This window comes from Alligator sinensis, unplaced genomic scaffold, assembly GCF_000455745.1.
Source record: "Alligator sinensis unplaced genomic scaffold, ASM45574v1 scaffold406_1, whole genome shotgun sequence".
NCBI classification, from domain to species: Eukaryota; Metazoa; Chordata; order Crocodylia; family Alligatoridae; genus Alligator; species Alligator sinensis.
This window is the reverse complement of record NW_005842181.1, coordinates 1,710,336-1,735,298: the sequence shown is the minus strand read 5'-3', so window position 1 is coordinate 1,735,298 and position 24,963 is coordinate 1,710,336. Positions and strand designations below refer to the sequence as shown.

Genomic DNA, 24,963 nt, shown 5'->3' with positions numbered 1-24,963 from the left:
ATGCACTTTTATCTAATAGCTGATTGAATCAACCTTAGATAAAAGTGCCACAAAGCCCTGCTGAAGCACCCGATCTATACAGATGCTATAGAGCCAGGCTGAACTAATGTGTTGCCTCATCCACTAAAGTGTGGTTTTTGTTTTTTCTGTTTTTTCAGGTCTGTCAGCAGCCCTACTAGATGAAGCAGGTTAAAGCCTGGAGTAGTTTTGCTACATTTTTATCTTTCATGGCTTGTCTAAATATAACAATTGGAATGTAACAGCTCCGCCCTGTTGACCTACAGCTCCAAACGTACCGAGTTCTTAAGCTAATCAGCAATACAAATTAGAGGGGAAAGTACGTTATTGAAACTTCCTTTTAAGAAAATCAATATTAAAATTAATAAACATCAAAGTACTGTTCCAACCCAATGCTTGTTTGTTTAGTTTCCTTCTGACACAGATTATATTCCATAATAAACAATGTACATTATTAGAAAATGTTCCAATTGGTAATTATGAAAGAGAATATTGACAAAGCAAACTCCAGCATATTCATAGCTAACTCGCACATTGGCAGTAGCTTTTTGAAACAGGGAGACTGAGGTTTTATTTCTAGCTTGGCTACTGGCCTGCTGGATAACCTTGGTCAAGTTACCTAACTTACTAGTGCCTCAGCTTTCCCATCTCTAAAGATGGGGTAATAATGTTTTTTCCTTTGTAAAAGTACTTTCAGATCTACTGATGAGAAACATAATATATGAGCTAGGTATTATTATTTTTTGCATCCAATAGGCTGGTCCCAAAGTCCTTCCTCTTTACAGTTCTTAGTACTTTATTTTTAATTAGCAATTTGCCATAGAATACGTCTAATATACAAAGAGGATAAGTTTTGCTGAGTATAATTTATCTGCAAAATGTCTCAGAAAGACAGTCAGTAACATTATCCTATTTTACAGAAGGAGAACTGAAATGTAGAAACTGGAATTTACTCAACCAAGCTCTCCCATGAAGTCAGTAACCAAACTGAGTATAGAACCCCATCTCTTGCATTCCAGTACAGTGCTCTGTCCACTGGACCATCCAGGTTTTACTGTATTGTAGTTTGTCCACTGACTGATTAAAAACATATAGTTTCTTGATTGTCCTCTTTCCTTAAATCAGTTTTGGGTTGTTGTTTGTTTTGTTTGGGTTTTTTTTTGGGGGGGGGGGGGAATGTAGATAAAGTCAGAGATGGATGTCTATAGGTACTATTTTAAAATCATTTTATGAAAATGAATGCAAAAAAATCGTTGTTCTTCAGGTGTTTTGAACAACCTAATGCATAAGAATGAGATAAATAGGTTTATAAACTGTTACATTTTTTCTCATGCTGAGTTTCTCTATTCAAGATGGCATTTAAGATAGGTTGGATATGGTATCTGGGCAACAAGCACTTGTGTGAGTCATGACATTCTTTACTATTTCATGTGAAACAGGTCCATTTCTTGAAATGTTTCATAAGATTCTTGACTCTTTATACTGAGGAGTGGTAGTATCAACTAAAAAAATACTGTGATTTGCCAGAGATAAGTGAAGTACATTTACAGTTTGCCATTTGTTTGTGTCAAGGTAAAATAACATCTCTGGAACAGTTTATTTCACTACAAATCTACATATTTTACCAATCTGAAACACTAAGGCTGGTTACAGATGTATGTATGATCCCCCTCTTTCCCCCTCCCAATGGTGCTTTACTTTAAACTCTGCACGCACCCACACCAAGCCCAGCACATACCCAGAAGAGGCATTGTGTTAGTTGGACCTGACTCACCCAATGTCTGTATAGATCAGGTGCTTTAGTGGGGCTTTTTTGGGGCTTTTATCTAGTAGCTGATCGAACCAATCAGCTATTAGATAAAAGTGCCAAAAGAGCCCACTAGAGTGCCCAATCTATAGTTGGATAAAAACACCAAAAAAAGCCCCACTAAATCAACCCATCTATAAAGACGCTGTGGAGCTGGGTTGATCTAATGCTGCTTCTTCCACTAAAGCACTTTTTTTTTTTGTCCTCCACATCTATCAGCACCCTGAAGTGTTTTAGCCTAACTATGCACCTAAACTTAGTCAAGACAAAGACTAACTTCTGGGTACCCATCCCAGAAGCCATTTTTTCCAGCTGCTTTCATAGACCTTGAGTGCTGCAGTAAGATAATACTGTTGATGATTAGAGGGAGGCTTGCCCAAGACCAAGTCTCCCACAAAGACAACAAAATTGTAGTGGGGAATGCTTTTGATGCTCCCAAGCCACAAAACAGTAAAATATTTACAGGCCAATGGCAACCAGCCACACAAAGAGATGAAAGTGATGGAGAAAGGGTAAATCAACACGAATCTCCATCTGAAAACTTCAGTAATTTCCTTCACACAGTCTTCTTGATACTTCTTATCAAGCCTCACTCTCTTTTACTGACTTGCAGCCTGTTCCAAAGAGGTACTAATCATCTTTAGTGCCCAGTGAATTTAGTGAAAGTTGGATACTCTTAGCACTTGGCAGGAATAAAGCCTAAAAAAAGATGTTTTTCACTTTCATGCCTATTCTGAACTGGATGTTAACTCAAAGTTCTTAATTTAATGTATTTAATAAGAAAATCCATTAAGATGGAAAGTTTCAGAACATAAGGAAACTCAAATTATGTTGCACAACAGTTGTAAAATGGCTATATTGTCTACTGTATACAGAGGCATCTATTTAATACTACACTGAAGTATAATATACTTCATCTAACACAAAGAATAGCATAACAACTCCTTTGGATACAGGGACTTCAAATTTTTTCATTTCTCCTTTAATTGTTTGTTCCACAGGTAAACAGACATTTTATATGCTTTCTGTTTAGGAAATTATGCTTACCAACCAAGGAATTCCCATTTTGAAAGCCATTCTTCTTCTGTTTTTCCTAAAATAAATAACAACAACATAAAAAGGAAGAAAATGTGGTGTGAGATTTATGTCCATTTTACATAACAAATTTTAATTAATTGTACTTACAGGATTTCTGTCATTTTTCATGATAGCAGCCTATCATATTTTCTAAAAATTGCCATAAAAAATAACAGCTACTGTAAACAGCAGCAAAAACCTATTTCAAAACTGCAGTGTCTGACCAGGTAAAGGAAGCCAAGTCCCAGTCACTCACTCACGCAACACAACCTCTATTAATATTTTTGCTAGAAATGTCAGGGAAGGAATAGCGTTAGCTGGAGATGCTCAGGTCATGGCACAATAGGTGTAGAAAAAGAATGGTGGAGGGCAGTAGGAACTCATATGGGGGATTTAGGGAGGGACCTACAGCAACAAGAAGAGATTTCATTTTTCTTACCTGGCTCCTAAGTTATTCTATTGCTATGCCCCTCACACCTTCTCAGTCTGACTATATATTAGAACTAGTCCTGGCCTTGCAGCAGGTGGTCCATTAAATTGTTTGCATTTATAAGAGAGATCTTCCAGCTAAAATAATCTCTTTTTCTGAATGAAATGGTTGCTCTTTGCTCCTAAACTATAGGTGGCTTGGGAAAAAGTAGAACTCATACCTCCACAGATGTCTTCCACAGGAAATAGATCATCTTTGATACTTTCCAATCAAGAGGAACTATATAATCATCTGGCAACAAAGATTCTGCAAAAGAACAAGACATTTTAGGGATGACTATTCATATTATTGCATTTTAAGCAAAGAAGTATTGTTGTATTTTATCAGGTATTGTTTATATTTGAAGGACTTGCTGCTAGCTCAGCTCAGGCAAAACCCAGAATTATATGTTTTCTACATACCAGGTTTTAAGGAACCTAAAGCCAATACAAATATTTCCCAATAGACTGGGACCAATATCCAGAACTATAGTATCTTTAACAATCATAAATGGTCAGGGCCTCAGTGCTATCTCTCTTAAAGAGTATTTCCAACAGAAGTTCCCCTAAAACAGAGAGCTTAGTTTAGTACTGACTCTAAGGGATAAGTAACAGTCATTGATTTACTACGGCTTCACCACTACTCCCAGCTTATATCCATGTTTGGAATTTACTGGTTCAATTTGTTATAATATCCAATCATGTTTCCTTGATGAGATCTGACAAGACCCCAGCCCAGAAAGGCTAGGGACAGATTTTACACATAAACTGATCAGAAACTGGTTTAAACCTGTAAGAGTACAGATGCTCAGTGCACATAAACCAGTTTGAAAATGGCTGAAACCAGTTTGAGATAAACCTGCTTGAACGTAGTATCAGACTTAATCGATTTGGTTCAAACTGGTTTATGCAATGTCTGTCCCAGACCCCTTGCTTGTTTAAGATAAACCAGACTCCCCCAGCATCCTCGCATGCTCTCTGGGCCAGACAGGGCTCTCCGATTCACAGCAGGGCTGGCCCCTCCCCTTTGCTCCCTGGCTGGAGCTTCAGCAGAGACTGCAAGTACATCAGGGTCTGCCTGGCTTCCCCCTGCCCTACCCCCCTCACTGCTCGCTGCCGAAGCAAGGATCCTCCCCCCCTTCCTCCCATCTCTCACAGCACAGACCCCAGCCCCATGGACCCTAAGCATGTAGTATGCTAGCTAATGCTGAGAGGTGTGTGTGTGTGCATGTCTCCAATTTCACTGGGGCAGGCAAACCGAACAGTGACCGCTTAGGGCTTTTTGGAGCCAATCAACAGGTCGGCTGGTAAGCTGTTTAAGAAGAGTTTGAACTCCATTAGGAGAGAGGCTATTGTTTTGCTGATAGGGTGATAAACACTTATCAGCTCCCTGCTGGCTTGTTCTCCTGTCAGTTTGCTACAAACCATATAAAGAAGCAGGGAGGGAGACTGAAAAGCTCTGTATCATCAGCAGATGCATGCTTTGCACTCCCCTTTCCTGCCTCCCCCCTTTGCCTCAAAGTGCTAGCAGGGAGCTGGGGTCTGGCAACATTCCCGTCGCTTGAACAGCTAGTGGGAAAAAGCCTGAGATGGTGCAGGCAGACTTTCCTAGTCAGAACATTCTGCCAGGGTCTGGCCACCCTCCCCCCCCCGCTCAGCACTATGGAAGGGAAGGGAGAGCTGCTTTAGTGCCCCCCAGCTTCTAGCCTGAGCCACTGCAGGCATGTGCCTGAATTTCCTCAGTCCAGAGAGAATGTCTGTCTGGTTACAAACAGGTTCAGTTTGGCAAGGTTAGACTAACCTGCAAAGACTGAAACAATTCAGGCTCAGGCTTTTTTAATGTCTGTCCCTAGCCAAGATGTACACTTGCAAGCCATAGCTGAAGAGAGGAAAAGGTATTTGCCAGTAATAGCTGAGACCTCACAAGCACCAAATATATGGAGGAAATTATATTGTCCTCATCATTAGTGATGGCATCAACTTTTACAAGAAAATTAGTGGTCTTGACAGGTAAGTAAAAGAGAAACTAATTATCAACTATTTTCAAAAACATGTTTGTTAATTTTATCCCCAATTCTGCAAAGCTTTTAAGCACATGTTTAACCTGAAGTCTTAACACCTAAAAATCATTAAGGATTACTCAAGGATTTAAAATTAAGCACCTTTTTTTTTTTTTTTTAAATCATCATGTAGCTTTTGACTGTGTCTTAGGAAACAGATATCATCTGATTTCTCATTTGTGCCACATTACAAATTTTAAGGTGGCACAAATGCTGAGCAAATAGACTTCTTTACCATTTGTTGTGCCACATGACATGAAAATCAGTGACACGACAAAAGGTAGTAATAGACTGCTTTATTGAGGCAGATGTCTATTACCTTGCGGCGCTTTCCCCACTCAGCCTGTCTTTTGCCCAGTGAAGTGGATCAGCTGTGCTGTGACACATAACAGCACAGATGAATTGCTCCATTTAGCAGCATCTATTTCTAACCTTGGTTCTCTGTAAATATGCTTTGTTAAAATGATATGTTAAAATCAAAGCAATGTTTCTGTAATCTAAATGAATTTAATATTTTCATTGAGGAAAGCCCCCATAAGAGGTAAAATGTTTATAACTGTCTGTCTAAATAGGGGCCTGCAGTCACTGATCTACAAAGTCTTAGACAAATGTTCAGTTATACACATGAAGAACCATGCTGACTATGCGTCACTAGAATTACTTTCATGTGAAGGTGATCACACACTTAGGAAGACAGTTTAACCTTTCAACATATTTTGTTCATTCAGAGGGATATATCCTGCCTGACTTAGCATATAATTTAAATAAAATTACACTAGGAAAATTTAAACTCAGCATATGCCTTAGCCTTTTATGATGACATTCCAGGTGTGTATAACATGCTTCAAAGAATATACGTAGCACAAGAAAAATATGCATCTGGGGCTTGATCTTCAATTTCATATTCATTTGGCTCAGGGCAAAATTTTCAAAAGTACCTAAAATGCACTGAAAAGGTTAATGGAATATAGGTTCTGGATGTGCATCATTCGTATTGGAATGCTAGTATTTAAAAAAGTGAAATACATGCTGGCTAGCAAGGAAATACGCAAACAAACATGGAAGCAAAAGATTCACTCTTCATGTTTGTTTTCATGCAGTTTCCTAACCATCTGGTTAAAATTTGACTTAATATAATGTCTTTATGCAGCTGAAACTGCAGCATAGCTACAAGGATCTCATTCTTTGGATTTAAAGTTAGTGAATAGTCAGCATTACTCAACAGCATGCAACAAGGGTACACAGCTATAAAATGCTCAACGAAGAACCGGTAGCCTATATAATTAAGTGAGCAAGAGATCCAATTAATTCCATCAAAGTATCTATACTGGCAACCGGTCATCATCTAAATTGTCACAAATGTGTAACTGCTAGCTGCAATGAGAAACTGACATTTATCTTCACGTACGCTTGAAACAACAACAGTTAATATTACCAAGTGGAACTCCAGGAGAACCAAAAAGCTGCACAAGCTGAAAAGCAAATCCTAATGATAAAGGAAGATCCAGAACATTAGATTTAGCATCTAGAGAATCTTGTTTATCTTCAATTTGTGAGACTTCTGGTGGTTCAGTTTTCTCTATACCATTCCCACAGCTTTCAAACATAATACAGTCTGCAGAACATTCAGAAATGACTTTAACAGAAGACAAGATATCTGGGTGACTAGTTGTGACCTCAGAAGAGACTTGTTCTTGCTCACCCTCTTTTTTATCACATATCTTTTGTTGTTTAACAGGTGGGATTTCTTCCTCAGTTGTTGAAGAAACTATACACAAGCTATTGGGAAACTTCTGAACTGAAGAAGCACCAGATTGTCCCATGCGATCATACAAAGTATCAGGCAAAAGAGATTTCACATAACAGTTAGGTGAAGACTCTATCAGCTCATCATTATTAGAAGATGGTTGCAATTCATGAATTTTAAAGATTTGGTCATCCCTTTCTCCATTTTTCTTATTGAAAACTTTCTTTTGTTTCATTTCCAAAATGCTTTCTGATAAGCGATCATGTTGTAAAGGAACATCCTTCTGTCCTTCCTCTGTACTAATAGCAATATGTCTTGGTATATTAAAGTTTGGTGCCAATTTGAGTATCCTTTTGCGTGTTTTTTTCTTTGGCACAGCTGGTGCATATTCAGAATTTACTTCATGAAAGCTGCTTGTGGAGGTGTCTTGTGATTCTTGGAATGAAATACTCTCTCTTCTGTCAATCAAAGATGATAGGCTATCACGTGGTACACTAACAATCTCTTCATTGAATGTTTGCTGACTGGATTGTTTTTCTATTTCTTCATTAGAATGATGATAAGCTAGTTCTACGGTGTCGTCAGAATATGTCTGTTTGGGTGTCCTCACTTTTTTTGGTCTTTGCTCACATATAAATTTATGGGTGCTCTCAGGCCATGCAGAGAGAGAAGTCTGCCTATCAGAGTCCAGCTGTAATTGTTCATCACCTAAATTAATTGAAAAAAAAGCCCATGCATTTGAGTAATTCCTATTACTTTTTGATATATGTTTATCATTTATGTTTTTATCGGACAAGACAATGGAAGTTTCAGATTCTTTTAAATCATAAAGGTGAGAAAGATTTTCTTTTGGTCCGCATGTAATTTGACCTGATTTACATTTGTCTTCAGTGTTTAACATCACAGTATTATAATCGTCACTACTGTGTTCTGCTGTTATGATAGAATTTTGATAATTTTTTTTTAATGAATTGTTTTCTTTCTCCAAGAGGATTTTATTTTGATTTTCATCTGTCAGCTGTGCATCAGCTGTATGTTCAGTTATGTTATCATTAGAAAAGGATGTTGAATTTATTAGAAGTGGATTTTTATCTTCTGCAAGCAAGTTGTTTTTCGATGGATTGTCAAACGTGGCTGAAGTCTCAGACACAGCAAAAGGAAAACCTTCTTTCTTAAGATTTGTAGATTCTATACTTTCAACATCATCACCAGTAGAACCATCTTCACAACCACCTATTGGATCTCCTGCATCTCCATTGAACGTACAAGCTGATTTTCTGTTCTCTTCTTCTGAATCTTCCTCTTCACTCTCTGAAGTTTCCTGATCAGCAGGAATTAGATGATGAGGTGCTCCATCTGACTTTCTCTCCCTGATGTTAAAAAGGCTATTTTTTTGTTTTTTGCCTCTTTTTCGCTTTTTTCTCTGTTTTGTTTTGTTCACTCGGTGTCCAAGTTTCTTCTTTAAATCTGTTTCCCTAAATATAAGATAAAGAATAAAATATGAAACAACATCCATAGCCTAGGTGTGAGAGACAGCTTATAAAATATTTGATGTAACCATTTGCTGATAGTTTTGCTTAGCTGACTGCTGAAATTCTATTTTTAAAATTGTGACACTGAATTTTAAACAGTACCACAGCTGCATATTTTTGACATATAGTATAAATGTACTTTATTATTCATAAAGCATTTAAACTGTTTAAAATACAAAAAAACTTAAGTTGGTTTACACTTATTTTTTTTATCCTAATTAGTATCTCAGGGCATAATTATGGGTAAATGGGGAAAACTCTAGAAATTTTTCAGAATTGTGTCTCATTGATCCTTACTGGTCATTCCATAACTAGGACTTTTTTATAACCTGTACTTTTGCAAAGTCCCATCTTGTGCAGTACTCAGAAGTGTCAAAATTATCTAATAGATCGTGAAATATTCAGTTTTCCTTCTATTAAAATATCCCATTGATTTCCAAGTGTTCCTCTATTGGGCAAAATATATTAGAGTGACTCAATAATTCAGAAGACACTACAGGGGAAAAACCCTTTGATAATATAGAAGTTTTATTATTTTTTTACAGTTTTCCAAATCGTTTCTTAATTACATCTTTCATATACCCCATAATCCAAGTATGCTATGGACAAATTAGCTGTTAATAAAGTAATAGTGAAACTAACAACTTAAAAAAAATAGCAAGGAAAACCTATTCCAGAAATCCATCCTATTCTGTACCATTAATTGCATTAACAGAACAAAAATGCAGTGAGAATAACTCCATGTGAACAGACACAAGAGATAGGTGACCTATATATAAAAATGGATCACTTTTTGCACATTTGTATCCACTGCTAGACACCAGATAAGAGTATCAGAGAAAATATTTGAAATTAAAATGGGAAAAACATACGACACAGGATAGGGTATAAAGGACATAAAGGATACTTCTATAAAGACCTACTTGTACCCTGTAATAGCCAATTAATATATGCAAATAACATGTTACTTCTAAGAAATCATTCACTAAAATCTCATGATACAAAAATGCTAGTTCTCCACTGGAGAAGTCCTCAATGAACATTTTCCCATGTAGGCCTTAGTGACAAAAGTAGATTCTAAAGACTTAATTTCTTTTGATATTAAGTATGCATACAAAATTTAAATAGGTATAAAACAACCTAGCCTATAAATTGTGAATAACTTGGGACCCTCCACTAGCAGAGGGAGTCAGTCACCTGTCCACTTTTGTTCCTGTGTCATTTAGATGGCTCTCCTAAATGACAAAAACAAAAGACATACAAAAAACTAGAACCCTTGGTTCCAAAATAATACCTTTTATTAGACCAACTGGGAAATCACAAGAAAACTGTCCTTTTCTGCAAGCTTTTGGGATCAAAGTCCCTTCAGCAGGCTCCGGGAAAAGTATAGATGGTACAAGATGGTAAAAAGTCCCCATACATATGGAGACTTTTATACCTATGGGGAAGTTTTACCATCTTGTATCATCTGTACTTTTCCCAGAGCCTGATGAAGGGACTTTGTCCTTTTCTGGAAGCTTTCAGGATCAAAGTCCCTTTGTTGGCTACAAATGTCCAACTCGGGATCCTTAAAATTCTGGTTTATTAGGCGGATTGAAACACTGTAATGAGTTAAATCATAAACCTTCGGGTTGGTCCTTACACACACACACACACACACACACACACACACACACACACACACACACAAGCAAGCTACAAGAGTCCGGTATACCTATCCCACAGGTGCTGGAGTCTGTTGTTGAGGCTTCTTTCAGCATAGTGTTATCTTCCAGAAGGGGGTCGCCGGCTGGTCCTTCTGGCTAGACAGGTCGGGTGCTGGTCAAGTTGGAGCTCAAGAGGGCGCCACTGAGGGTCACTTTTCACAGCTTTTATCTGTCCTTAGCAGACTTTGGTGACTCCCCAGTTTTCAGGTCTGCCCAATCCAGGGGTCATTGACCCTCATGGGAATTCCCCCCTCGGTGGCTACTAGATCGCATCTGTCAGCCCCAGGGGTCATCCGCATGTACGTGCAGGTTTGGGAGTCCATTGATGAATTTTGCATAGGGCTCTGGGAGCGGTCGATTTGGAGATATTCAGCCCAAAAGTTGGTCCCCAGCGTTGATTAACTCAGGCCAGGGCTTCTAGCCCTTGATCAGTGACGTTTAGAGATTTCCTGGTTGTTACATTGTCTTCTATTGAGTTCTTCCGTTGGTTGATCTGCAGTTTTCTTAGATGTTAATGGCTGCCTGCTACCGTGTTACACATTCAATCACCGATTCACTCGCTCTTTCAGGGGCCAGCCTGATACAGGGAAGGGCAGTTTGATTCCTGCCCTTGTTAACGTTGTTACAGTGTATAACTTACTTATGAAACTAAACACATTTAGTTGAAAGTTGAAAGGTGAGAAGTATAAAATATAAGCTACAAAAGTAATGCCATGGCACACAAATAGATAAAAATACCAAAATACAAGGGGAGATACAAAATGCACACACACAAATTTCAAAACACAACTCCTTATCTTAAAGTGAAAGAAAGAGGAAGGAAGAAAAGGTAGAAGAGGAAAAACATATCCAAGGAGGAGAGAGCAACTGCAGGCAAGAGGAAAAGGGGCTTTCTGCTACACCTTCATCAGGCTCTGGGAAAAGTATAGATGGTACAAGATGCTAAAAAGTCCCTATAGGTATAAAAGTCTCCACACGTATGGGGACTTTTTACCATCTTGTATCATCTATACTTTTCCCAGAGCCTGCCTAAGGGACTTTGATCCTGAAAGCTTGCAGAAAAGGATAGTTTTCTTGTGATTTCCCAGTTGGTCTAATAAAAGGTATTATTTTGGAACCAAGGGTTGTAGTTTTTTGTATGTCTTCTTGTTTCAGACCAACATGGCTACCAAGTACACCACAGAAACAAAAGTGCTTTTTGCTGGATATCAAATAGAATAAAACAATGGTGAAAATTCTGAGCTCAAATGGAACCTGGAGTTGGAAAAAGAAAGGTGTTATGGTTCAAAAAAGTAACACTTCCCTTGTATATGTGACAAGCTGCCAGATACTTAACTGAGTGCATTTGAAAATATGTATGCAGTATAAGAAATACTACAGCAGCTCTCAGCAGCTGCACCTGTGCTCAGTTGCTACAGCCCTGGTAGCAAAAGATGCTGAGCCTGTTCAACATGCACCTTAAACACTCCCAAATTACTCCATCAGTATCAGGGAGAACTTGGCAGTTAAAATGTATTCTTACATGAGTTACAGTAGGAGGACCATACTAACAGATCAGACACAAAAGAATGAGGACTAGAGGTACTAGAACCTAGATCTAGGTCTTCCTCTGTTTCTATTTTTCTTAAAATTTATGAAGTATAGACATGGGAGGAAGGACAACAAACATCTAAGAACCATGATTATGGAGGTTGCGTGTGGGGGAAGGGAGAAAGCAACCAGGAAACCGGACAGTTGAACAGTTTAACATTGCTGCATGAAGCAAGAAAAACTAATGGGAGAGTTCTTATTGGAGTCTAAGAAATTAAACATGCTTAGATACAGAGTTTATACCCCTGAATTGACAGCCAGATGAAGACTACTACTAGCACAACATTTCCCAAGTGTGAGGTGTGCACTCCTGGAGGGATGAAAAGGTTCCAGGGGAGTGGGGATACACTGCCATTGATTCTCCACACCACCTCTGCTGTGCTGCAACCAGGTAGTAGGGGTCTTTGCTCAGGCCACAACTGGGCCATAGAGAGCTTTGTCTGTGTTATACCTGGATGACAGGGAGAATGGGTGGCAGACAGGTCATGGCATCTGCCCACCAAGAATGTGTGCTGAGTCATATCTGTCTACCACTGCAAAAAGGTTGCTCACTGCTGCCTTACTGTGTTGAGAGAATTAAAGACTACTTATCCCATGCCTGCTCAGCATTTATGTTGTAAACATACTATGTGAACATCAGCAGACAATGTACTTCCTGATCCGAAACATGGCATCCTTTTGATCCAATCACTGACAAACTTATAATTAAACAAGATATAGAATTGTGGAATGAACTTTAGAACCAAGCTGAAGAGATTTCTCTCTGACCACAGAGGTATAAAAGCTATCTATATTGCTCGAGTATCTGGGCAGTTTTCTAGAGTGCATAATAAAATGAGAATCTGTTTATTTAAATCTGATAGAAAGCTGACCAATTATTCTTCAGATAATGGGAATGTCACAGGATGCTACCACAATTCCCTAGGACTGATGTGAATTTCTTTCTTAAATGTCTTTTGAACCAGAACAGGGACTTCCTAGTTTCACAACAGACAGCCCTACGTAACTGCATGAATTGATTTCTTGCTGTCACAAAAAGATCTAAGCAATATAAACACAACAGCACAAAAGTCTTTTAAACAATACGTAGGTACAAGAACAGCAGAAATCCAGAAGCAAAGGAATGAATCCTCCTTTCGTGAGGCTGCAGGATTAGCTCTATCCCCATTTTCTGTTCTCTTTCATTAGGAGTGTTTCACATTAGTATTAAGAGTATTTCAAATACTGATTAAAGGGGGTTTCTAGTATCTCAGGCCCCTGGTAGACATAACAGGTTAATTTCATCTTAAATGTAATAATCATGTCTTGAATAGTAACCCAGCTGCACCTTCAGGCAATAGATAGCACAACAAGAAGGAAAACCAGTCATAAAAATATTCCACAAAATGTATAACATTTTTGTGGCTGGTTTCCATCATACCTTAAAATTGAATGTGTGGCCAGGACTGATACTACCTGCATGACAGGGCTTGGTGGACAGTTTCCCCATACCAGCAATCTGACAGCCCTGTGGCTATGCACAGAGTTTTTTTTAACATCTCCAGTGCATGGGGACCACAGGATCAGGGACCTCTCCCAGATCCTTAAAAAACTGTGTGCGCAGCTGGGCTGAGAGTCTTGAACCAGCCTGCGACAATCAGCTGCTTTTTGTTCTCAGTCTTGGGATCCCACTGGGGCATTGAATTGGCTCCAGTGAGATCCCATAGCCAAGACCAACAATTAGCTGCTTGTTGGTCCCAGTCCCAGGACCCCACCAGAATTTTGAACTCACTTTTGTGCAGTCCAGGGCTGAGACTAGCAATTAGAGGATTGTTAATCCCAGGACCGGAATCACATCAATTCACACTGGGCTGCAGGCACCTGGTTTTCAACTTCCCAGGGCAGGGGGAGCCTGAGATCATGATCCCTGGCTCCACCTGCACTAGCAAGTAGTAGTGCTGTGAGTGGGATCTGATCCCTGATCCCAAAACCACATGTCCTACCATGCATGTGGGGCATGACTGGACACAATTCTTGGAATTGGGATATCAGATCCCATTTCACCATTGCGTGAACATGTGCAAAAGGCCTTACTCATAAGCTTAAAGGTTAAAGGACCCAAAAAGGAGCACAGGATTTACCTATCTCCTGCTCATCACCTGGGACAGGGCCTTTTCATCCACTGCTAATGAAAGAACAGCTTCTTTGGAGCACAGACCTGTATGCTAAAGTACTGTTAAAGTTTATACAAGTCAGAGAAAAACGTGCAAAAGTCCCATGCATTTAGCCCTTTCTTCCACCCACTCCACTGTCATCATTATTAAACAGGCAGGGAAAAAACTCTGACAGGACGTAACTTAGAATGCAAGAAGAAACAAACTAGGACCAGACATTCTAGAAGCAGGAATTTGAAGAATGCTTTTTTTTCATTTAAATTGCTTCTTGTGAAACTGAACAGAATACAACCATTAAACTAGATTGTAGGGTACAACACAGATGGGAACATAAACATACTAGTATTAAACATTCCACTGAATGTTAAATATTTAAGCCAACTTTATCATGTCAAGACCCTCGTTGGAATGCAAAAGAGTATTAACAGGATAAGATAAATGCCCAGTTTCCCCTCCTCATCATTTCAGCCAAAGTCTGACACTTTTTTCCTAAAGAAAGGCCAGGGAAGTGGGAAAGGGGAAAAAAAAGCCTCCCAAAGGCACTGGACATTTGATGGTAGGGAAGCAGTAGCAATTAATGCTGCCATTGCTACCCCACTGCCAAATTTCCAAGCCCCGTGAGCCAAATGACATGGCCCTGGGTGCAGGGGCTGGGGCCAGGGTGGCAGACCTGATTCAGTGTGGTGAGACCAATGTGGTGCATGTGGGACTGGGACCAGGGTTAAGGCAGTGGGCCCAATCTGGTGGGATATGGCCCACAGGACAAGGGCCTGCAAACTCCTCCCACATCACTCATTCAGCCCCCAGAGTTGCAAGGTTGGGCACCACACTGCTCTAGATCAAACACCTGACCATGGCCTTCACCTCTCTTTCCCAGTTTGCTGCACTTGATAACAGAATTTGTCCAAATACTGCCTTTTAAAGCAATGCATTTGTAATATTCATACTCTGATGACACCACTCTGCTTATGTTGTTTCTTCTTGGCATTTATCCAACTCCTTACATTAAGGTTTTAGCACTAGATAATAATCAAAGTAAATGAGTAGACATATTTGTCTTTTTAAATGATCCTAAACTTATGTAGAGAGTTGTCCACATCATAAAACTACATATACGGCACATGGAAATACTGAAGAAAACCAGCATGGAGATGACTTTATTCATTTAAGAAAAAAAAAAAGGAGTTTGTTACTTGGGTTGTATAAAAACAAATAAACCATCCATACCCAAACAAACCAAACCAAATACAGAACACAAGAAATAATCACGGAAAATATTCAAACGAGTAATTTCACTTACATTATTCAGATATTGCTTTTCTAACTTAACTTATAACAATGATGGTTCAAAGTTTGTTAATAAGCCAACCCAAACAGTAAATCTTTTATTAGGAAGCAGGGATCTCTCCTTTATTTGCTGCTATTTTGCATACTTTTGTTTTGCTCTTGATAAAGTAGCAAGAGGTACTCTTGAAATTGTTTAGAACCATTACTGTGATGCATATGAATCGGTGGTGCTAGCTAAGACGCAAACAAACAGTTAAGTCCATTCTGATTGACAATCGGTGTTCAAAAAAAGCCCTCTATTGAAAGGGTAGACACACTTTACTCATATTTGAGGTACAGTAGACAGAAAATATATAGGAAAGTTGTACCCTACGTTTATGACATATGCCAAAAATAAAAAAGTCCATTTAATCGGACAGCCTTAAAACTTTAGAAGCATCAAGTTTACCATATGCCAAAAATAAGTGTCTGCTTGATACCTGAAAACAGTGTCATTACTGCAAGAAATGAATTGTATAAACAGAATTGGCAAATCAAAACTAAATTCTTCCCATGTACATAAGATTTCATGCTAGAGCATAAACTATTTGGAGAAATGTTTTTATTGTAACTAAGCCTGAGTACCTTAAAATGGGTGTACCCCACAGAACTAAAGTGTTTGTTTATCTCTGTTAAGATATACACTTGAATATCCCGCACTCTCCATATGATTATAAATGTATGTTTTAACAAAATCTTCCTCAGTCTAAATTCACTTCAGCAACAAACGGAAATGGAAATCACAAAATTGGACTTAGCTCACCAATCTTTTTTTTTTGTATATGATTTAACTCTAAGATCAACAGAGGCGGCTAAAATAATTTCCTTCTCCAAAACCTAGTGAAATATTTGGCAATTAAGGATGTGTAAACGCATGCAAAACATGTAGAGGATAAATGGATTTCTGTTTCCATCTATTTAAAAAAATTCCTGTCTTAAAGACTTTTTAAAAACTAGTCATGAGAAATATTTTATTCTCTTAAATTTTACAAAACAGTTGATCAGAATGGATCCTACTAACTGGATTAAACCAGAAATAATTAACTGTTCACTATTCTGACTAATCTATTGTTGCACTCCATCCCAACAATGCAGAATCAGACTTCAACACTTGTCTCTTACATTAAGGGAGGTTGCTCTGTTCTGATGCTGATGGTTCTGTTCCAATGATTAACATTTCTATACGATCATCAGTTGGTCTGTGCAACAAATCAATTACACCATGCAAATAACAAAGTGCTGCCCTGAAAAACTTATAGTTCAGAGGCACAATGGATAACACTCTCTTTCTCACACACACACTACACTCGTAGAGAATGGCATACGATCACCGTGACCAATCCATGCCCAGGGGACTTTTCTTTACCGGACTACCTCCTAGCTAGAGTAGAATCCAACATCCAGTGTTTTGGAAAGTGATCATCCTATTCCCCTGTATGAATTCAGTCTTCTAAGGCTAGTCAGTGAACAGATCTGTTTTATTTCTCGAGTCCAAAGCCATTCACTCCACATGAAATTCTGGGCACTCTGAAGATTCAGCCAAAAACTAAAGCAGACTTGCTGTCTTTTTCGATTTGAGGAAGAATCACATAAATGGTCCCAGTTGCTTAAGTGAAACAACCAATGTCTCACTTACAGAAAGAATCCTCCTCATACCCTTCAAACATGGAACAACTTGACCAACCCACAAAACCCACCTTGAACTCACTGGTCTTGGCTAATTTCTGCCCAGTAGCAAATCATTTTAAGTGAAGATACCAAAAGTCACTTTCAAGACCACCTGCCACCAATGAAATACAAAAGTATGACATGCAAGAAGTATTTGAAGTTTTATACCATCCAACAGGATCAAATTAGACTTCAGATCAAGTTATATATAAACTGAGTAGGCCCCTTTGCATAAAACCATTACCCCACCCCTCCCCCTTTTACTTATCTGGTCTTTTGATTTGCTGAAGACAAACTAGTATTCCTGAGGAATGAATTACTGGTACACATAGGTCTATCATATACTTCCATTTTCAGAGCCTGAGTTGTATATGTAGTCCATAGTACATCTACAATTTAAGAAATTTATCATCTCCCTAATCCTTTGAAGTCTGAACTCTTTTAGAGCAGTCTCATTTGTGATAGGTAAGTTCCATTGGGTCCATTTGTTTCTTCAACAAAAAGTGTTTTGCCTTATTTCATCCTGGTGTTCAAGCTGCCTCCTTTTAATGACTCTGTCCATCTAATCAGACCTTTTCCCAGGCAGCACCCAACCTTTATGCTGTCTCTTCCAATAAGAAAAAATAAAATGCTAATTTTATATAATAGTTGATAGATAAAATCCAAATGGAAGGGCAGTTTTTCCAAGAGAACTGTTCCAAGACAAGAGAATAGGGAACTAAGACAGCAAAAAGAAGTCTACTCTTTCCACTGGGGGAATATTATGCGCTGCTCTAACTGTATTTTCCTATATAAAGGAAAAGGACTAAACTGGGCAACCCACCCTTAAAATAAAGCTTTGGACAAAAGATGGTAAAAATGGTCACATGGGCATGGCTAATGGTTAGAAAAAAAGTAAAAAAAAAATCAGGGGACCTGGGCTGTATACCTAGCCTTGCCATTCGCTTGATACATCTTCAATTCACTATAAAATGGGATTGATAAAACTCACTTCAGTAAGGCACCTTGACATCTATGAACAAACACAAAATAATGTAACGTACAATAAAATCCCTGTTATCTGCCATGAGTGGGGAATGAGGGGTGCCGGATACCTAAAAATGCCAGTTACCTAAGAAGTATGGGTTTCCGGATGGATGTGGAGCGGGGAGGGCGGAGGAGGGGAGAATGGCAACAGCCAAACGTGGAGCAGGGTTGTGGGGCTAGTGGTGGCCGCACACAGAGCAACCCCCTCACAGGGTGGTGGTAGGTGGTGGCAGCGGCCACCGTGTGCAAGCTTTCCCCCCCGCATCCAGCTGGCTGGCTGGAAATTCTGGTTAGTAGAGTGTTCTGGATAGTAGAATGCCTGATAATAGGGATTTTCCTGTACTAACGTTACTACTTAATTTGAAAACATAGCCTTGATTTCTGAAGTCATTCAAGGGGGGACCAAATTGGGTTTATTCTGGGCCAAATTGTGACCGAGCTAACATAGCACTATGGCAGTATAAGAACATTCATCATGGATCACAGTGCAGAAGTGGAAAGTAGATTTACAGGGTCCATACATCCCCTTCACTTACAGCAAGTTGTAATGAACAGCAAAGAACAGCATGGAATGGTCCATAGTCTTGTCTGTGCATACCAGCAATATGCCAGAAAGCACATTGTTGTCTCTTAGGTGTACACCTGATCTACTTTACTCCCTGCTCTGAATGGCAGGCAAGAGAGCTGAAATGTGTTACCCTTACTCAAGAGAGCTCTCTTACAGCCTACTCAGAGGCAGCATATATATGGGACAACAATAAAAAAATAGGAAACACTGCCACTTAAAGGATGTTCCATAGGTAAGTATGCAAATAACTAATAAACACTGTTTATTCTAGCTTGCTGTGGAAAAAAAAAAGACCAAAAAAACCCAAACCACATACAAATAGATTTTTTGGGGGTCTGCATCAACTCTCAAATGGGACTTTCAGTATTCATTTAAAAAGTCATAAATCTGCTTCTCCCTACCATTCCCAAGGTATTTTTGTAGCTTTTGTTCTAATGCCTAGCTCTTTATGCTTTGCATACTTAGTCTCGCATCAAATTCTACAATGGTTTTATTTTGTAAATAATGAATTCACCAAAATCCAGAAAAGTTAAAGATTTTCCCTTGTGCATTTTCTCAAAGATATTCCCAGCATTTAAATTAATAAAAAACAGAAGACTGCTTTTTTTTTAAAGTGGAAATCTAATGAAGGTAATAAAATGAGCTAAGTCATTTTACTGCTTCTAGGTGGCTAAAGGCAAATACTTTTCCAACTGCAAACATCATAAAATCAAAGACCTTGAGGCCCAGAAGAGAGGCAGAGTCATTGGCATTACTGGTCAGTCCTATATCCCATTAACTGATGATTGTCCCATGCCTGCTCTTTACATTATAACCCCCAAACATCTATTATCTAATGCTGCAAATAAATATAATCTTGACTGAAAAAATATGTTACTATTTAGAAGTTGGTGGAAATACTGAAGATGCAGTTAAGTTCAAGTGTTAGTAGGATGCATGCTGGTTGCTGCCTGAAGATTTTACATGCTCATGCACTGGCTCCAAAAAAAGAGATACAATGCAATAGTGCAAGGAAGTAAGTAGAACTTGAAATGCAGGAAGGGAGACATTATCTATCTCTTATCCTGAAAAAATTCTTCACCAGTACTGCTGAGTAGGTTAAAGTATTCATCTGAATAAGACTGCAGGGACCATGTATATTTTTACTCCCATGCTGTGTTGATTTGCTTTGAGAACACCTAAACAATATACGTGATTAAATTACAAACATTTTGAAGCCTTGCTTACACCACTGCTAGGTGGTGATACATTAATTCTAGCAGCAAAGTGACATTCTCAGCAAAAACATTAGTGCACACAAAAGAACACTGAAAATATTAATCTGTCTCCCATAGCAGGATCAAGTAGTAATTCCTCTCTCACAGCTGTTCACTAGTCTATTACAGACAGAACATGGAAAATTAAGGTTCCACTATGAGCCTTCCTTATAATCCTACCTTATACATTGGTTTACATCAGTTTCACTCTAAAGGCTGGATACCATTTTTCTGTAAATTATGAAAAAATTGGTGAAATGTTTTTTTGAATTCCAAGCAAATAAAATTACTCTGGACACAGTAATGGATAATGTGGAGATCATACAAAATGGAGGATGCAGAGAAGGCTGAAGTATTCAATGACTGCATCTACATGAGATGCTGACTAAATGACTGCACAGTAACTGGACTTACTATGCAGTTGAGCTGAGGAACGGCTGTCTTGTGATGCTGACTACGCAGTAGTTTGTGACTACTGCACAGTAGCATCGTGTCACACTTCCTGCCTCGCGATGGTACCGAAGAGTAGTCATGGGCTACCATGCAGTCAGTTTTGTGTAGACGTGCCCACTGTCTTGTTACTTCAGTAAGAATAAGATTGGCTACCAAATGACAAGTGCAATTGGCAGCAAGGGTAATGGAGAAAAGTAGCTTAGAGAAGTAGAACAGGTCAGAGATTACTTGGAGAAACTAGATTTTTCCAAGTCAGCTGGGCTGTAATACCAAAGTAATTGGCTGAGGTGATTTCGGAGATATTGATGATCATCTTTGAAAACTTGTGGACATGGGATGAGGTCCTGCATGTCTGGAAAAGGGCAAATATAGTTCCCATCTTTAAGAAAGGGAAGGGAACAGGGAATTAAAATCAGTCTGTCTGACTTTGATACCTGGAAAGGTCATGGAATAGGTCCTAAAGGAATCTTTTTCTAAGCACCTGGAAGAAAACAAAGTGATCAAGAGCATTCAGCACAGATTTACCAAGAGCAAGTCATGCCTGGGCACCTGATTTCCTTCTATGACAAGGTGACAGGCTTTGTGGAAGTGGGGAGAGCAGTGGATGCGATATCCCAATTCTAGCTTTTGACACTGTCTCTTATGACATCCTCATTAATAAGCTAAGGAAATAAAGTCTAGATGAAACTACCATAAGGTGGATACATACCTGGTTAGATCACCATACTCTAAGAGTCATTATAATGGTTTGACAACTAGTTGGAAAAAGATATTGAGTGGGGTTCCCCAGGGGTCATTCCTGGGTCCAATATTTTTAACATCTTCATTAATGACTTGGAGGATGGGATTGAATGCACATTTAACAAATTTTCAGAAACTTTGGAAGACAGGATTAGGATTCAGAATGACATTGATAAATTGGAGGAAAGATTCAAAATCAAATCAATTAAATTCAATAGGGGCAAGTACAAAATTCTATACTTAGGACAGAACTACTGTATGCACAAATACAGGCTAGGAAGTAACTGGGGAATAATGCAGAAGAGAACTGAGAGTTACACTAGACCATAAAATGGATATGGACCAACAATGTGCTCTTGGTACAGAAAAGGCCAGTGACATACTAAGCTGTATTAACAGGAGTGTCACTTGCCAATCAACTGAAGTGATTCTTCCACTATATTTGGCACTGGTGAGTGCAGTTTTGGGCACTGCACTTCAAGAAAGAGAAGGTAAAATCTAAATATAAACAAACAAATATAGACATGGACAGTGTAGAAAGTCTAGTGGAAAGCAACAAAATGATTAGAAGTCTGGGAAACACAAGTTATAAGGAAATGCTGAAAACTGGGATTATCGAGTCTGGAGAAGAGAAAACTAAGTAGGGATTTGATAACAAACTTCAAATACCTGAAGGGTGGTTTTAAAGAGGATATAGATCACAGTTTCTGTGGCTACAGGAGATAGAATAAGAAGCAATGGTCTTAAATTGCTGCAAGGGAAAAATTAACGTATTTTCTCACATGCCAAACTCCCCAAATAAGACATCTTGTTTTCAGGAAGGCAGAATGAAGAAAAAAGATTTTTCCAGAATGATGGCTGCACAGAGCAGGAACAGAGCCTAAACTTCAGCTCACTCACAGTCCCTTTACTACTCACCCCGCAGCTCAAACCGTTAGCTGCTACTGAAGACTGGTTTCCATGGGTAGATCTATAAATTTGAAGATCAAAAACAGTCTGTAGGGCTGTGAAATAGGACAAAAGTAACCAGTTTGCCGACAGCAAAATTGCCAAAAGTAAGGTTAGCTTAATTAGTGGAACAAAGAACATCAAAAAGAAGAGGGGGTGTTAACACTTGTGGAGTGAAGAACTCCCTCAGCTGCCTGAATAGAATGCCACTGCTGCTGCTGGGCAATTGTTTTTAGATTTTGGTGGAGAAGGACTCCTAGTGCAGTGCTTCTACTGCAGGCAGAAAAGCAGCATCTCCACTTAAAATACACACCCCAATTTTGGAAGGATAATTCTGGGGAAAAGTTGCATGTGGTATGTAAGTAAATATGGTAGACTGGATTATCAGAAAGAACATTCTGTCTATAAGAATAGTTAGGCATTTGAACAGATTTTCTAGACAAGTTACAAAATCTTCATCCTTGAAAGGTTTTAAGAGAAATTTAGACAGATACTTGACTGGGATGGGTCAGTCAGAAATTATCCTACTTTGAGGGAAGGGGCTGGACTAGAATGATGACCTCCTGAGGTCCCTTCTAGCCCTATTCTTCTATAATTCTAGGAAAACTGAATTCTTTCACTTCATATTTTAGCTGAAAAACACCTTAATGATTATTCAAATCTTGCCACATAATGTATGCACTTGTTTTTAAGGGGAATTAATCATACCCAGCAATACATATGAAAAAGAATTTATGAAACACAAAACATAAATAATGGAAGCAAAGGACAACAAGGTAAAAATCGGTGGTTGGCAAAGCAAGAAAACTGGGAGTTAACAAGAGTTTTATGTATATGAGGAACTAAGAAAATCCTAACAATACAGGACCCTTACTAAACGGAGATAGCAAATCTCTAATAATAAGATACAGGAAAGGCAGAAAAAATGTATTCATTATTTGGAAAGAAATAGATCAATTTACTCATTTTAGGGATGGCTAATGTAGCACTTTTTAGTCCATGAACAATTAGGGAGCATGTTAAACACCACGTAGTAAAAATAAACAATACAAGTACTAAATAACTTGTATCCAAGAGCTCCAAGACAGCTGCCTCAAGAGCTGTCTTTTGCACTAATAACATTTTCAATAAACCTTGGGATATTGAGAAAGTCAGTAGTATGTCAGTATTCAAAAAAAGGATGAGAAGGAATATCCAGGCAATTGTGCAGAGCCTGACATGGATCTTGGAGACAATAATGAAAGGATTAATGTTGGATTAAATTAATTAAGAGGAATATCATTAATGGCAATCAACATAGATTTATGAAAAACAGGGCTTTCCTAACAGATGCAACTTTGTTTTGGGTTTTTTCCTAAATTAATTCACGGCATAGGTAAAAATACTTCAATTTTATATAGCGCAACAATTTTATGTTAATATCAGTATAATACAGTATAAAGCATACTGATAAATTAAACTAATTAGTAACAGACTGACAGATTGCAAGTCGTAATCACCAATGGGGAATCATTGTTAAATATAGGTGTTTCTAGTAGGTTTTGCAGTGATCAGTTCTAGAACAAATTAGGGCTGTGCAAAACTTCAGTCACTGATTCGGTTCGGTGGAGATTCGGTGGCGCACGCTCCTGTGGAACGTTCCATCCACCCCAGCATTGCAGCATTCATGAGCTGCGCCTGGTACCTCAAGGTATGTAGAAAAAACATTTAAAGCTGTGTCTATAGTTAAACTGTTGATTCTCTGAATCAGCATTGACACTTCAGGTTCAGATTCAGCTGAATCAAATTGGAACAGTGATCCGAACCAACAAATTGAATCACTGTCCCCAATTTGGGCTGAATCTGAATTGAATACAGCCCATTTCATACGCCCCTAAAACAAACGCTTTCCTATGTTTTGAAAACAAAAGTGGCAGCTCTGGCCTACTCCAGACAGGGAGAAAAGGCAGCAATTCCTGGCTGGGTTGGGTCAAGGTGGAAGAACTGGAGCTGGACAGAAGGTAGGGGGGAGGAGAGGGAGAGAGAGAGGGTAGGCTGCAGGGGGGAGCAGGGAAGGGAGATGCAGGGCATGGTGGGGGGACAAGCACAGAAGACAAGGGGTGGTGGGGGAACAGGCTGTAGGTTCTCCTCTTACCCCATCATCTCCCTCAGACTCCCACCAATCACACAGCTCATTTTTCAGGGGATGGGGCATTCTGGCTCAGGGCTGGTAGTGGCTCAGCTCTGGCTTCAACCCCAAGTTCAGGCTCAAAGCTGCAACTGAGCTGCCACCTGCCCCTGGGCCAGTACACAAATCTAAGACAAGGCTTTTTCCACCCACTCCCCTCCATACTTATTTGTGAAAATAACCATCTTGGATTCAAGAAAATATGGTAGATTTCAATATGATGGAAATTAGATAAAATCTGAAATAGATGAAATAAAGCTTTGAGCTACTTAATTTCTACAAGTAGTAAAAAATACATTTGGATAGAGGAGTCCAAACAAAACAGATTCCTTCCAAAGGTAAGAGCTTATACTAGAGTTTAAAAGGAACAAAAAATTAAAGTTTAAAACCAAGTAAACAATTAGGTAAGACTGAGCATGGGGTAACTCACGAACTGGAGGAATAAAAGAAATCTTTTATGTTTCTTACCTGAAATGAAGACAAACTTTTTTTTGTAGCCATGGAAAAAAAAAAAAAGATAAGCACCAGGTCTAAGTACAGACAGTCAAAAAGCCCAAGGTGGAACCAATTCAATCTTTGCAGGTTTTGCTAAGCTGCATAGATTGAACTGTTAACAAACTGAACTAATGCTGACCCAGACTAGAAAGTTGGG

General features: G+C 38.9%; 1 protein-coding gene across 3 annotated transcripts in view; it reads right to left on the bottom strand.

Annotated features, from left to right (window-relative positions):
• The window catches only part of N4BP2L2 (NEDD4 binding protein 2 like 2), an 88,761-nt gene that overhangs the window by 15,202 nt on the left and 48,596 nt on the right, over positions 1-24,963 (bottom strand). For 2 of the 3 annotated variants that reach the window (XM_014521109.2, XM_025207085.1), the window contains 3 exons: positions 6,866-8,652; positions 3,553-3,638; positions 2,873-2,918 (listed from right to left, as the gene is read on the bottom strand). In XM_014521109.2, the coding sequence (XP_014376595.1) occupies positions 2,873-2,918; positions 3,553-3,638; positions 6,866-8,652 (1,919 nt within the window). The remainder of the gene's footprint in view (positions 1-2,872; positions 2,919-3,552; positions 3,639-6,865; positions 8,653-24,963) is intronic. The other variant, XM_025207086.1, reaches the window with a different exon arrangement.